Genomic DNA, 14,230 nt, shown 5'->3' on the forward strand with positions numbered 1-14,230 from the left:
AAGTGCATCACAAAATGGTCGACCACCGTAAAATGTTCGTACGGCTTTTAAAACAAATTATTTACTCAAAAGGTTCACTTTGAAAACGGTTTTTTTGGAAAATTCAATACGAAGGACTTTTTGTTCTGTTTTGTTTTTTTGACTATTTTTACGAAGATATTTTCATAATTAATATTTTATTCATCAACCTTAAATCGTTATTCTAAAATTTATTTTTGTTATTTACATTATTACCTTTATTTTGTCATAAATAGAAAAGTATAGTTTTTATAGTTTCACTGACAATTGATAATTTTTGAACTTGGTTTTTTAATTTGATATTCATAAAAATAAAGCAGAAGATGTACCATCTTATCTTTTATACACTGTTTCGACTGTACGATTATTTTTCTGTCAATTGTTGTATTATATTAGATGTATCAATTAAATAAAAAGATTTATAAACTCAGCTATGTACATTCAATATAAAAAAACGAACTCATATTATTGATTAAAACAGCTTTATTGTTTAATAATAAAAGATTAATATCGATATATATTCGGAATGGTACTGTTTGCAATAACAACTGTATATTTTTTCATTTATCGAGGATTCTCCAGAGGAGGAATTACAAACTCCACATTTCTTGTATTTCTTTTTTGGATGTATAATATGGTTAAAAAGTAAAAAATTTAAAAAAGAAAACAAAAAATAATCATTTCTAAAAAAAGAAAAAAACTATAGATATAGTTAGTTTTCTACATAGTTAATTAAAAATCCTAATTCATAATATATTATTAACAAAAAACTTACATAAAATAATAAAATATAAAACGTGGTAAATCGGGTATTTAGCCTATTTTCTAACCGTAACACTATAAAAAAACATCATCTAAAACAAACCTTATGTTAATCTAAATTTAAAAACTGTAAAATAAGATTATAAAATTGTAGATTATTATTTTGGTATGCAAAATATTAACATTTAAAACATGAAGAAAGGTTTATTCACAAAAAAAAACGAAAAAAAGAATATATTTTTTGTGATTTTTTTAGACTCAAAAAATTTAAAAATTGACATCGCTGACAAACCCCATGAATTTTTGTTTGACCATAAAAAATGCCATTTAATATAAACGTTATATTTTTTAATTTTTAAAAATTGTAAAATTGGATTATAATACAGTATGGTCATTAAACCTTATGTGAAACCTTGAGGCTTATGCGATTTTTTAGAATAATTTTTAGTATTATTATTATTATGAAAAACTATACAAAAATAAATCAAATCATGAGTTATTTAAGTTATTTCCATATATATTAATAAAACAATCATTTTTATGAAGAAATAACATCAACATCAATTTAGACGATCCAGATCAAAGTATGTACTGAACAATGTGAACATAATTAAGATTTCTTATCTTAAACCCGATTTGTGGCTTTATGTCTCTTTGTTTTTTAAACAATCGGGATATGAATAAAAAAATTTGACCATGGTGTGATATAAATTTTAAATAGTTTTCAATAAAAACGAGTTATAAGACACTTAACAAATAACTTCTTTGCGTCTGCAATGATTGTGTCTATCTGCTCCTTTGAAAGTCTTCCAGCTGCTACACATGACTGTGTTGTGTTCAAAACTCACTAGTCGAGTGTACAATGATGGTTGCTTCAATTGCCGCCTTGTCGTCTGGTGAGAGCTTTGCTGCAATTTGCTCATTGAGTGTGTTTTTCATCGAGTAGCATAGTTCTCAAGTCCATTCTTCGCCTCGACCAGTTCCTTCATCTTGTCGTCCTCTGCCTTGAGCTTCTCTGCGTCTTCAACCATCTTGTCTATTTGCCCCTTTGCAAGTATTCCCTTGTCGTTTGTGATTGTGATCCTGTTCTTCTTTTACATGTTGTCTTGTCTTCAGCCGAGACAATTTGCATCCCATTTGCATCAAGGTGAATGTGACTTCAACTATGGGACTCCACATGGTGTTGGTGGGATACCAGACAACTCAAACTTGCCAAGCATGTTGTTGGGTGATTTCATAGATGCCTCGCCTTCGAAGACTTACATGAGCACGCCGGGCTGGTTGTCTGCATATGTTGAGAAGATCTGTGACTTCTTTGCTGGTAGAAGACAACACGTCTTTTGTTGCCTTCTACCATTTACTTTACTCGCTTTTTGTATAGAGAGTGTGATATATTAGTTCATTTTAGTTCAACTCCTTTTGTTGATTTTGATTTTGTTAAATTGTCTTCTTATATTTTCCAAATCAATCTTTTTTATTTTTGTAATCGCATAAGGCTCATAGTTCAGTTTCTCTGTTTTTTTGTATAAAACAGTGTTTTTTGCCTTTTTAATAATAAAAGTATTGATTTTTTTCTATCATTTATAGTTTTTTATATTTAGAAAATCGCATAAGGTTGCGGGTATCACATAAGGGTGAATACCACATCTGTAATTGTAAAATATTTATAAGTGAAACATATTGTTTGATGTGCAACATATCTAAATTTAAACAATTTACATAACTATCAACAAAATAATATTAATAAGGGAAATTTTTATGGTCTATTATTTGTAAAAAATCTTTGAGGAGTAACCATTATATATTATAGTTAGTTAACGGTATACCATGTGGGATAACTGAGATAATTGACTTATAAACTATATATTTACTAAGCCAATTATAATAAATATATTTATTTATTAATTGAAATTATAACAATTTTTGTTTATAACTATTTCACTTATTAATTTATTAACTATACTACACTATAATTATATATTATAGTTAATTTATATTATTTAATATATTTGTTATATTTTTAAATTGTTTCTAAATTATAATAAAAACGTATATTTATTATAATTGGGTTAGTTAGCTAATCATAGTACACTTAGCTAAAATATAGTTTAGTTAACCAACTATAAAGAAAAAAAAATGACCCGTTTTATTAGGGTTTTTCAAAACTAATTTTTGATAATAAAAGTCTCTGGTGCGAAGCCTAGTATTTAGATTACCTTAATCAAATATTGTGTTTTTTTTAAAACGAAACAATTTGTTGTAAAATCTTTTTAAGTAGAAGTTATTATTAAGCTCTTGTCAAAAGATTTTATATCTTGACCAATATATATTTGTTTTTTATCACAAATGTTATTGTTTAAAAGATATATTGGAAATCGTTATTGGGAACAATTGCAATTCATAATAAATTGATTTATTGATTACATTATAAATTTAAACAACGAAATATAACATATTTTGTTCTTTATTAATTCAAGTAAAAAACTTGTTAATCATTTATTTGTAATGATAAGATTGTTTTTTATATTTGTGTTGATTACTTTGGCGTTATCAACATGTCCACCAAATGAAATACAAGACATTGAATATGTCTTAACTGAAAATGAAGTGTGTGAATATTCAGAGTCATTAACAATTTCATCTATTAAATTACAAATGACAACTGGCTCGACTTTAAAAACAGAAAAAAATTTGGAACTTGTAGGAGGACAAATCACACTCGAAACAAATTGCATTTTGAATGTTTCTGAATTGTTGAAAATGGGATATGAAAGTATATGTAATGCGAATGGTAATTCAATTATAAATACCAATAAATTGGAATTAAGTTCATCAACAATAAATCTTGAAGATACTTCAATTATAAATACAAATCAATTAGAATTAAGTTCATCAACAATAAATCTTTCTGGAAATTCCATGCTGAATTCTGTTAGGAATGTCATTTTTGAAACCTCTTCATTTAAACTTTCTGAAAATGCCCGCCTTTTAGTACAAGGTAATATATCTTTAACTGGTTATATAACTCCAAATACACTTTTAGGAAAATCAAGACTTACTTGTTTAAATTTGTTTTCCAAGATAGTTGGCAGTCAATTTTCAACCAATGAAAATTCATATGTTGAGTTGCAAGGCTCTTTTATTTTTAAAATATTCAGAGATTCTTTTCAAATATCAAGTTTGACACAACGAATTAATTTTGTATCAAAATCATTTGAATTAACAAGAGAATTTGTTGCTGATAATCGAAGTACAATTCAAACAAAAAATCTCATTTTAACTTTGACAAGCACATTTAAAGTCTCCACAGAGAGAACAATCAAAGATCTTCCACTCTTTTTTGTATCGAACACAGTTACAATAACTGGGTTCAGTGGTTTTACACACGATGGCGATTTCGACTTTTTGTATTCAAACAACACACTTGACACGACATTGTACACAACCCCATTCAAAGTACTTTTAGATAGTCACCTATTACGGTATGGTGCTTCAGATAAGATATATTGTCATGTGAACCACACGGAAGACACACGATATCCATATTACATCGAAAGTTATTGCCCACTTACCGATGCATACATCACACCAATTGACACTTTTTATCAAATGAAAGTCAAAGTAGATGTGCCAAAACAGAGTTTAAATGTAAAAAATGCAGAAAACGAAGAAAATGTTATTGTGATTGGAAACCAAAAATACGATTTGTCACTCCCCGAATTTATTGAGATTGAGATCGTGTCTGACAAACAAGTAGATTTAGATAATTTTACAATCACAAAAAACGTTTTTCTCGTTGCAGCGAATGGGTTTGAATACAACAACACGTTGTGCAAGTCGGGGTACTTCCAAAACGGCATTTTCATCTGTCAAAATCATTTACCATGTTCTGAGGGTGGTAAGACCACCGATGGAAGATGTGCAGCATGTCAAGTCACAAATTGTGTGATGTGTGATGGTGACAAAGGCAATTGTATGAAATGCAAAGAGAATTTGACATACAATACCAATACAAACACATGTGAAAAATACACAAACTGTCTTTCATTTACAGAAGACAAGTGTCTTCGATGTAACGATGGCTTTGTATTTGAAGGTAACAATTGTGTTAATATCACTGAAGACAACAGAAATTGCCAGATTGAAGTCGGCGTTCCGTCAGAGTGCAGAATGTGTGATTTAACAAACACTACATTAATCAACACTAATGGCGTTTGCAGTGTTGTAGACAGCAATGTTGTTGTTCACAGTCTTTCAAATGTTGTTGAATGCAAAGATGGGTTTTATGTACAAAACAACGTGTGTAACGACTGCACAACTAACAACGATGGAAGTTTGTTGTGCTCATCCAAAACCATTGAGAAGTGTGATAAGACGTATTACGTGAAAGAAGATGGCAGTGTTTGTGTCAAAAACGTGTGTTCAGAAGGAATAAACAATGAAGAGAATGGGAAATGTGCGCCACAAATAGACAACTGTGTAAAGTATGTGAATGGTATGTGTGTCGAATGCTCTTCAAAGTACTCATATGATGGCGATGTTAGTTGTGTTGATCAAACAAAAGTTGATGTGAACTGTGGAACAGCAACTCCGATTGGGTGTATCAGATGTGATGGAAATACCTTCCTGAATGTAATGACACACAAATGTGACACGTGCAACTCAATTTGTGAAAGTTGTTTGGATACGACGATGTGCCTGTCATGTGTAGATGGGTACTTTTTGAGTGACCACATCTGCAAATCCAATGATGAGTTGAATGACACTTGTGCACGAAAGGTGCCAAATGGGAATGGCTGTTTGGAGTGCAAAGTTGGGTATTACAAGAAGGGAGCAGATTGTGCACATTGTAATGTCAAGTGTGGTGAGTGTCTGACAGAGAACTCGTGTATTAAATGCAATGCAACAACCTACAAAACGAGTAATGGCGATTGTCTTCCGCGCTCTTCAATATCGACGTGTGCCGTTGAAGTGACTGAAAGTGGCTGTTCAATGTGTAAAAACGGGTATTACACTGTCAATGGAAATGAGTGTCAGAAGTGTGTTGAAAGGTGTGCAAAGTGTTCAGAACAATATCGGTGCACATCATGTGATGACACATATGTACTCAAAAGCACCATGTGTGTGAGTTATAACACCATCACAAAGTGCACAAAAACAAAAGACTCAAAATGTTCTTCATGTACATTTTGGTATTCACCAAGTGACGATGGCACATTTTGTTCAAAGACAGCAGTGTGGTGGGTGATACTTCTTATAGTTGTTGTTATCATCGCCATTCTTGTGTTGATCATAGTGTTGGTCTCCTTTGTAATGGTTAAAGTCATTAAGTACAAAAGAGATACCAGTGGACTCACACTCTTCAAATTAAAGCACACAAATATGATTTTCGTTAAAATGGCAGACGGTCTGACAATTCACACCAGAAATGAAGAATTTGTGATCACCGATGATGACCAAGACTATGAGGAAATTGATGTTAACAGAGAAATTAAAAATCTGTTTTCGATTGGAAACACAACAAACCATAAAGTAAAGATTCAATTCACCACTAAAAACGATATTGAAAAATACACAATCCGTTTTGAACCTTCAATTGCAACAATTCCTCCAAAGTTCGCATGTGAATTTAGTCTATTTCTTAATCCATTGTGTACATCGACAATAGACAGTACTTTTATTGTTAGTTATCTCTTTACCACTAGTGATAATATATCGTGTGCACATCATGTTAATTTTAAATACACCACCAAACTATCAACACGACTTGATCCAGACGAGTTGGTTGAAGAGAAGAAACTCGGAGAAGGCTCTTTTGGAATTGTGTTTAAAGGTATTTTCAGAGGAAATATCGTTGCTATCAAAAAAATGAAAAATATAGTCAATTCTTCACATCAAATGGAAGAATTTGAGAATGAGGTATTAATGTTAGACAAGTTTAGAAGTGAATATATTGTTTACTTTTATGGCGCTGTATTCATACCAAACAAGATATGTTTAGTCACTGAATTTGCACAATATGGAAGTTTACAAGACTTGATGAAAAATAAAAAGAGTGAAATTATTGATATACAACTTTGTGTCAAATTCATGTTAGACGCTTCAAAGGGAATTTTATATCTTCATGAAAATGGGATGCTACACAGAGACATCAAACCAGACAACATCCTCGTGTTGTCGTTAGATTTGAATGACGTGAACGCCAAATTGACTGATTTTGGAAGTGCTAGAAATGTCAATTTATTGATGACTAATATGACCTTCACAAAAGGAATTGGAACACCAATTTATATGGCACCTGAAGTGTTGAAACAGGAAAAATACACGAAAAGTGCGGACGTGTATTCATTTGCAATAACCATGTTTGAGTGTTTTTCTTGGTAAGAGGCATATCCTATCACCACATTTAAATTTCCTTGGAAAATTGCAGAGTTTGTTTCATCTGGAAAGCGTCCTGATAAAAGTGAAACAATCCCAATTGTGTTGTATGAATTGATACAAAATTGTTGGGGACAGAAACAAAAAGAGCGATATGATATTCATCGCATCGAAGAACAGTTGCAATCTCTGTTTAACCATCAATAACAAGATTATTGAGACAATAAGCTATAAAAATAATTGACTTTAACTAGTGATACAAATAGCAATGGTTTTATATGAAGTGAATATTATTTTAAATAGGATAGAAATATAATTATTTTTTAAGTATTATTCAATAATAAAAGTGTTATCTTTACTTTTACTAATAATATTAATATAATTTATAATATATATTATAATAAATTATAGCACTGGAAAATACCAAATCATTTTTAACAACACAGTTTTATAATTTGATTATTTCATTGATTGAATTAATCATTTTTAATTAAAATAACTTAATAATCAATGACATTTTCAAACATAAAATAAATACAAAGTCTGTAATTATTTGTATTTAAATAACTATTTATTGTTAAAAACAAGTACTATTATTTCACATATGAGTGGAATTCATTTTTGTGTTTTTAAAAATACAATTACTTTTAAATTAAAAATAAATATTATCGAAACAAAAAGTTTATAATTTTTTGATAATTAACACAACAAAATTAATATCTATTATTGATTTTGACTTCATTTTGTTTTGGTATTACCAATTTATTATATTTTCATTAACTTGGTTTATATTTCAAATAACAAATTGTTGCCATTTCGTTTGAAAATCACGCAGAAATACCTTCCTATTTTTCAAATAAAATCGCTTGAACAAACTTTGAATAATAATGTGTTTCCACACTATTTTTTCTTCCGTTGTTCTATTATTCATCTTTTTCATTCTCTTTGTTCTGATAACTCCAACACAACACGACCTTTCTTATACATATTCTTTTTCATCGCCGAGTGTCAGTGGAAGTAATCAACACATCGACATTCATCACTTGATGTATTCAACACCAATTTTACACACAATAAGTCGACGGGTATGTTTTATTACAAAAATAATTACATTGACGTTTTCAAATTCAATTACAGTGGGGTGTGTGGTGATGTCTTCAAATATGGTCCAAATACTAAAAGGGATTTGGTTATTGGGTCATACGATTTCAAAAACAAATGTATCAGAGAGTCTGTATTCCAAGCACTTGAAATGACACGAATTGCAATGCCCGATTGTCGAATTGTGTTTCTACTTTTCAGTTTAATACCATCAACTTGTGTTGGCAAATTTAAAAGGCTTTCAGACCTCCAAGTCGAGACTTATAAAGTGACAAGACACCTCTTCCAAGATGCTGTTGTTTTTAGATTCATTGCATTCAGAAATTATATAACTAAACACATCAACGAAATTGACCGTGTTGTTATTATTGACTTCAGAGACGTGCTATTCTTTGCAGACTTTTTCAGAACTTTTGGTGCAAATGAAGTCAATTGGCTACTTGAGTGCTATGGTACAAACGACCCAAACGACTGTTTTGGACCAGCCAACTTCCCAGAACACGCAAGGTGGATACGAAGATACATTTCGTCTTCAATTGCAGACGACTTTGTTCAGAGAAACATCTCCTCATTAAATGGTGGTTTTGCTTTTGGTGGCGTTGAAAATATTAAAGAGGTGCTCAACATATTATGTGATAATATGGATTGGGAAAAAATGATGTGGGAGTATGATCAAGCGTTACTTAACGTGTTGTATTACACTGGAAAATTTGAAAATGTTGGGCTGCAAGCAGTTGCATGTCAACAAAGAGTGTGTTATATTGGCATAAATGGATTCAGAGTCGAAAATAAAGTCATCTATTGGAACAACACATTATGCTCTACTGTGGCGACACACAAGTTTACAACCAATTCGACACATTGGAGGGTCAGGTAATATTATAACATATTTATAGCAATTAAATTTGGAGTGAGATATTTATGTTTAATCATTTATGTTTAAATTCAGAATAAAGTCGTTTTTATTTTTAACATTATCTTTCATTTCGACATTATAATACGTGGATATGATAGGGAAATTTTTTGTTCAAGCTATTAAATTATCAATTCTTTCGATTTTAATCATTTTTAAATTCAAAATAATTTGTTCAATTTTTGGCAAAGATATAACATTTTAAAAAAAGAGTTTTTTCAGCCCAAATTCACTAAAAATTACTTTTTTATTTTTTTAGAGCCTCTTATAAACTGTTAAATAAATTTAACATCAAAACAAAATATACATTAAAAAATATCTTAAACTTTTTGTTGATGAACAAAGAAAAATTAATAAATTGAAATCTACATAAAGAATTATTTCAAACAAATTATTACTTATTAATATATGGTATTGTGTTACAACACAACAATTGATATAATAACTAATATAAATTGGAATAAATAAATTAACTTCTAATTTGCTTTTACTGGTTTTTTTCAACTTATAATAATTTGTGCAATGTTTAGCAATAGGTTATAAAAAGACTAAAAATGATTTTGTTTTTTCTTTTATTGAAATAATTTTTGTTATGTAGAGAATAATAAATAATAATATAATTAAAAAGACAAATCGTTGTGAAGTAATTTATTAGGGACCCACTATAATAACCAATTTTAACTAAACACAATAATAATCTTTAAAAAAATGAGTATCAGAATGTAAAAATGGGTATGTGCTTTTTTGTTTAAGGATTTTTGTTTAATAAGTAATTAATGAGTGACTTTTGTTTAATTTTTTTATTATTAAAAATGATACTTTTTGTACTATTTTTTCGAATTTTTTCGGGAAATATATGGTTATTTTTAATAATTTTTTCATATTTTGTTTTTAATCATATTATTTTTAAAAAATGGCAACTTTTTTACATATGTTTTATATTCCTTGTTTATCACAACCACAATTTGTTTATCAAGATTGTCTATCCACACTACCAATTTTTTTGTTCAGGATCAAGTAGTTGGACCATCTAAAACTGTTGAAATACAAGAAAAAACAAATTTATCACAATTTGATACTACAGTTCGAGTCAACATAACAACAATATTAAGCACACGTGGTACTTATTTGCCTGTTGTTGATGATTGTGTGTATTATAAAGACGGAGCTTCACATGATGTTTTTAAATGCAGCTGTTATTCCAATGGCTGTAAAGTTAAAATCCGCATTGTTGAGTCAACTAAAATTGGGAACTAAACTCAATTTCTTTCTTACATAATGGTTAACAATTATACTCACAACAATCACACTGGCTCTCATTTACAAAAAGTTCAAGCTATTCAAGAAATTACTAAAAGAGCATTTGAACAAAGTCCATTGGTTCCACCATCGGTTGGAATGGCTGGGTACGACAATACGAAATACAAGGTAGGCTTTCAAGTAGTAAAAAACTATACCGAAAAAAAACGAAAGCAGTTTCACGATTTAACGGGTTTACTTGAAGAAAATGATCATTATAACGAACTCATGTTATTTAGAAATGATACAATTGCTATTTTTGGTAATAAAGAAAAACTTGTTAATTTTCAAAACATTACACAATTTTTAATGGATGGAACATTCAAAGCTTCACCGGAACCATATTATCAAAGTTATACAATACATGGTATACTAAATAATGGTGAATGTTTTCGACTTTTTCATTGTTTATTATTAGTGGATAAAAAAATAAAAACGTACGAAATGTTAATTGAAACTATAATGAAACTTGCTAGTGATTTGGGATTTATAATGTTTGGAAAAGGAATTATAACAATGGTAGATTTTGAATATTCTGTTATAAAAGCACTCGAGTCAAAAACTAGCACAACCGTCAAGGGTTGTTTGTTTCATTTTGGTCAATGTATATGGAGGTTTTGTTGTATGAATGGATTGAAAAATAGATTGAACAACGACATGGAATTTATTGAAGCTATTAATCAATTAAAATCACTCGCCTTTTTAAAAGAAAATGAAATCAAAAAGCAGTTTATTAAAAAGTATAACGTTATTAAATTAAGTGATGACAATCATTTAAAAATTGTTTATGAATACTTTAACAACAATTGGATATTTGGATTGTTCAAACCAAATTTGTGGTGCCAATACAATCAAAACCTTAGGACTAACAACAATGCGGAAAGCTATCATTCTGCTTTTATAAAAAGGACAATGAAAACAAATCCAACACAATGAATGTGGATTGAATGTGTCAATCAGGTAGAAACAGAAGAAAAACAGAGATACCAAACAATGATTAATGGAAATTTAACAAGAAAAAACAAAAAATATTCAATTCACAACAAAAAGATTAAAAATATCACTAACAATTATTATTCAAATGTGTGCTCAATCGAACAATTTTCAACAAGTATCCCAAGAGTTCTAAGCGATTTCAAGGATGAAAACAAATATGGATTAGATGATTATTTGAAAGAAGCTTGTTGTGACATTTATGAAAATGTTGAAAATAATAGTAATTCAGTCGAAGTTGTCCAATATGAAAAAACATTTATTGAAACTAATAAGTGTGAAGATGAAATAAATGTTGCGAAAACGGATAAAACTTGTTCTGATAAAATAAAAACGACAATACATAAAAAAGAATAAAAAGTGAATTATCAAAACTAATGAAACGGATCAATCGTGCAAAAGGTAACTAAACATTTTGAAATGTGAGTGAATTTTTGGTGTTGTTTATGTTTTATTAGTATTTAAGTAATTTACATATTTTTATTTAAAACATAAATGAAATATCGGTAAATAATTTGTAATACAAGTCTTAAACACGTTATAATTTTTTAAATTAAATTAAAATGACAATTATAAACTTCATTATTATTTAATGTAACTTTAATACATATCTTACGAATATAACATTTTTCTATTATATACTAACACTAATACAATTTAACAATGTTAAATTGTTTATAATTTTACACAAACATGAAATGGGATTATATTTCATTTCTCAATTTTTAACATTTAAGCCGTTAAAATAAATATTGACATCATAAACAACAAAATTAATTTTTTTTATATTTTGAATAGATTAAACAAAAGTCACATCTGTTTTAATTAAACAAAAATATGCTCATCGTTGAAAGTGCAACTGTTGCAATTGTTGATGGCGTCAAAGCACTTCACGCCACTTTGTGTGTCGATTTTGACTTCGTTTGCACCACATTTGTTGCACGATGTGCCGTCTGTCACAAAGTCGTCTTTGCATGCAAGACACACACTTTTGCATTTCTTGAACATTTGTCACAGTTGGAATCAATTGTGTTGCACAAGAAGCAACTGTTGTCTTCATCATCCAAATAACAATTCTCTGCACATTCAACACACACTCTGTTGCTCTCATTTTCGTTTAAATCACACGAATTGCAATTCCCATTTGATGCACAAGATGTACATTCACCTCCAACTTTTTTAAAACCAGATGAACACGACGAACACGCGCCACTCTCTCCGATGCAATTATCACAAATAACTGGACACGGTATGCAACTTCCAGTCTTGCCTGTGGAATAATAACCATCAGGACACAATGTACAACTTCCACTATCATAACCGTATACAGCTTTGCATGTGGTGCATTTTCCATTTGTTTTATCACACGACGCACAATTTGCACTGCATGCAAGACAGAAAGACTGTCCCTTTTCACTTTGGTATTTCATCTCTTCACAGTCAACACATTTTGTGCCATATGAGTATGTCCCACGTCGGCATATCTCACAGCTCTGTGAGGCGTTCAGTTGGTACCCTGAATAACATGTCAGACACACACCAGTTGTTTTGTCACAGGTGTTGCAAATGGATAAACATGCCTTACATCTGGTGGCACCTTCTTTGGAATACGTCCCATCACCACAACTTGTGCAAGACGTCGAATTCTGATTCGAATACGTTCCAGCCGCACACAACTTGCAGCTGTTTGTTGCTACATTTGCATATTGCCCACATTCACAGCCAACACACTCGCCTGTTGGTTGTAAGACATATCCACTTATGCAACTCAGACACTTCCCACTTGCAGCATCACAGCGATCACCACACAGACCATCACAATGTACACACTCGGAATACCCAATCAGATTGTAATACCCACCCTGACACGGCGTGCATGCAGTGCTCCCACCTGTCGATGAATGCGTCCCATTCTCACGCGGCTTGCATGCGTTATTGTGCTCGTAATACCCACTTGCACATATTGTACACACGTTGTTGTTTGTGGCATATCCAATTTGACACGATGTGCAATACCCATTCGTTGAATTGCATGTCACACACGCCGTGTCGCATTTTGTACATGAAAAGGAACCGCTTGATGAGTAATAGTTAGGTGGACACTCCACACACATATCGCCATTTGGATACGTCCCCGCCCAACATGGTGTGCATCTGCCATCCGTCAATATATCACCAGAATTACACGTTGTGCAGTTGCCATTGGTTTTATCACAACTACCACATGTAGAATCGCAACTTGAACACACAGAAGCACCACCAAACGAGTAACTACCACTCCGACACACTGTGCATGTACTTATTCCACCAGGTGAAAAATACCCAGCTGGACACAATGAGCATCCTCGACCATTGAAGCCACATCCACCAACACAACTTGTGCAATTCCCATTTGTTTTATCGCAGGTCGCACACAACTCGTCACATCTTGTGCATTCGCCAACAGTCCCTCCAATAGAATAAAAACCTTTTATGCATTTTACACAATACCCAGCACTTAGATAATAGCCAGCTTCGCATATTTCAGAGGACGTACTAATCAAAAACAATAAAAGTGATACAATGTTTAATTGATGAGTCATTATTATTTTTGAATTATCTAGTTTTTTTTAAAAAAGTAAAAACACACGTTTTAGTTTTGCTGTATATAATCTTGGCATTATTAATCAAATCATAAATTAAAACATTTGAAATTATTAATTTATTATATTTTATATTTGGTTATCATTCCAATTGTCAATTTAAAATCGAAAGAATAACATTTTG

The 14,230-nt window shown here is 30.7% G+C and overlaps 3 protein-coding genes across 3 annotated transcripts; 2 read left to right on the top strand and 1 right to left on the bottom strand.

Moving 5' to 3' along the window:
- Positions 1-4,389: 4,389 nt before the first annotated feature.
- EIN_198940 (protein serine/threonine kinase, putative) lies at positions 4,390-7,164 on the top strand (the record flags this gene model as incomplete). The annotated part of the gene is made up of 1 exon (XM_004256558.1): positions 4,390-7,164. One exon carries the CDS (start codon positions 4,390-4,392, stop codon positions 7,162-7,164), a length of 2,775 nt encoding a protein of 924 aa, XP_004256606.1.
- Positions 7,165-8,245: 1,081 nt separating this feature from the next.
- On the top strand, positions 8,246-9,136 carry EIN_198950 (hypothetical protein; the record flags this gene model as incomplete). Its single annotated transcript, XM_004256559.1, has 1 exon — positions 8,246-9,136. The coding sequence occupies one exon, from the start codon at positions 8,246-8,248 to the stop codon at positions 9,134-9,136; it is 891 nt and encodes a 296-aa protein (XP_004256607.1).
- Positions 9,137-12,420: 3,284 nt separating this feature from the next.
- EIN_198960 (hypothetical protein) lies at positions 12,421-14,046 on the bottom strand (the record flags this gene model as incomplete). The annotated part of the gene is made up of 1 exon (XM_004256560.1): positions 12,421-14,046. One exon carries the CDS (start codon positions 14,044-14,046, stop codon positions 12,421-12,423), a length of 1,626 nt encoding a protein of 541 aa, XP_004256608.1.
- Positions 14,047-14,230: the final 184 nt, after the last annotated feature.

This window comes from Entamoeba invadens (genome assembly GCF_000330505.1).
Source record: "Entamoeba invadens IP1 unplaced genomic scaffold scaff_1105074724671, whole genome shotgun sequence".
Lineage (NCBI taxonomy): Eukaryota > Evosea > Mastigamoebida > Endamoebidae > Entamoeba > Entamoeba invadens.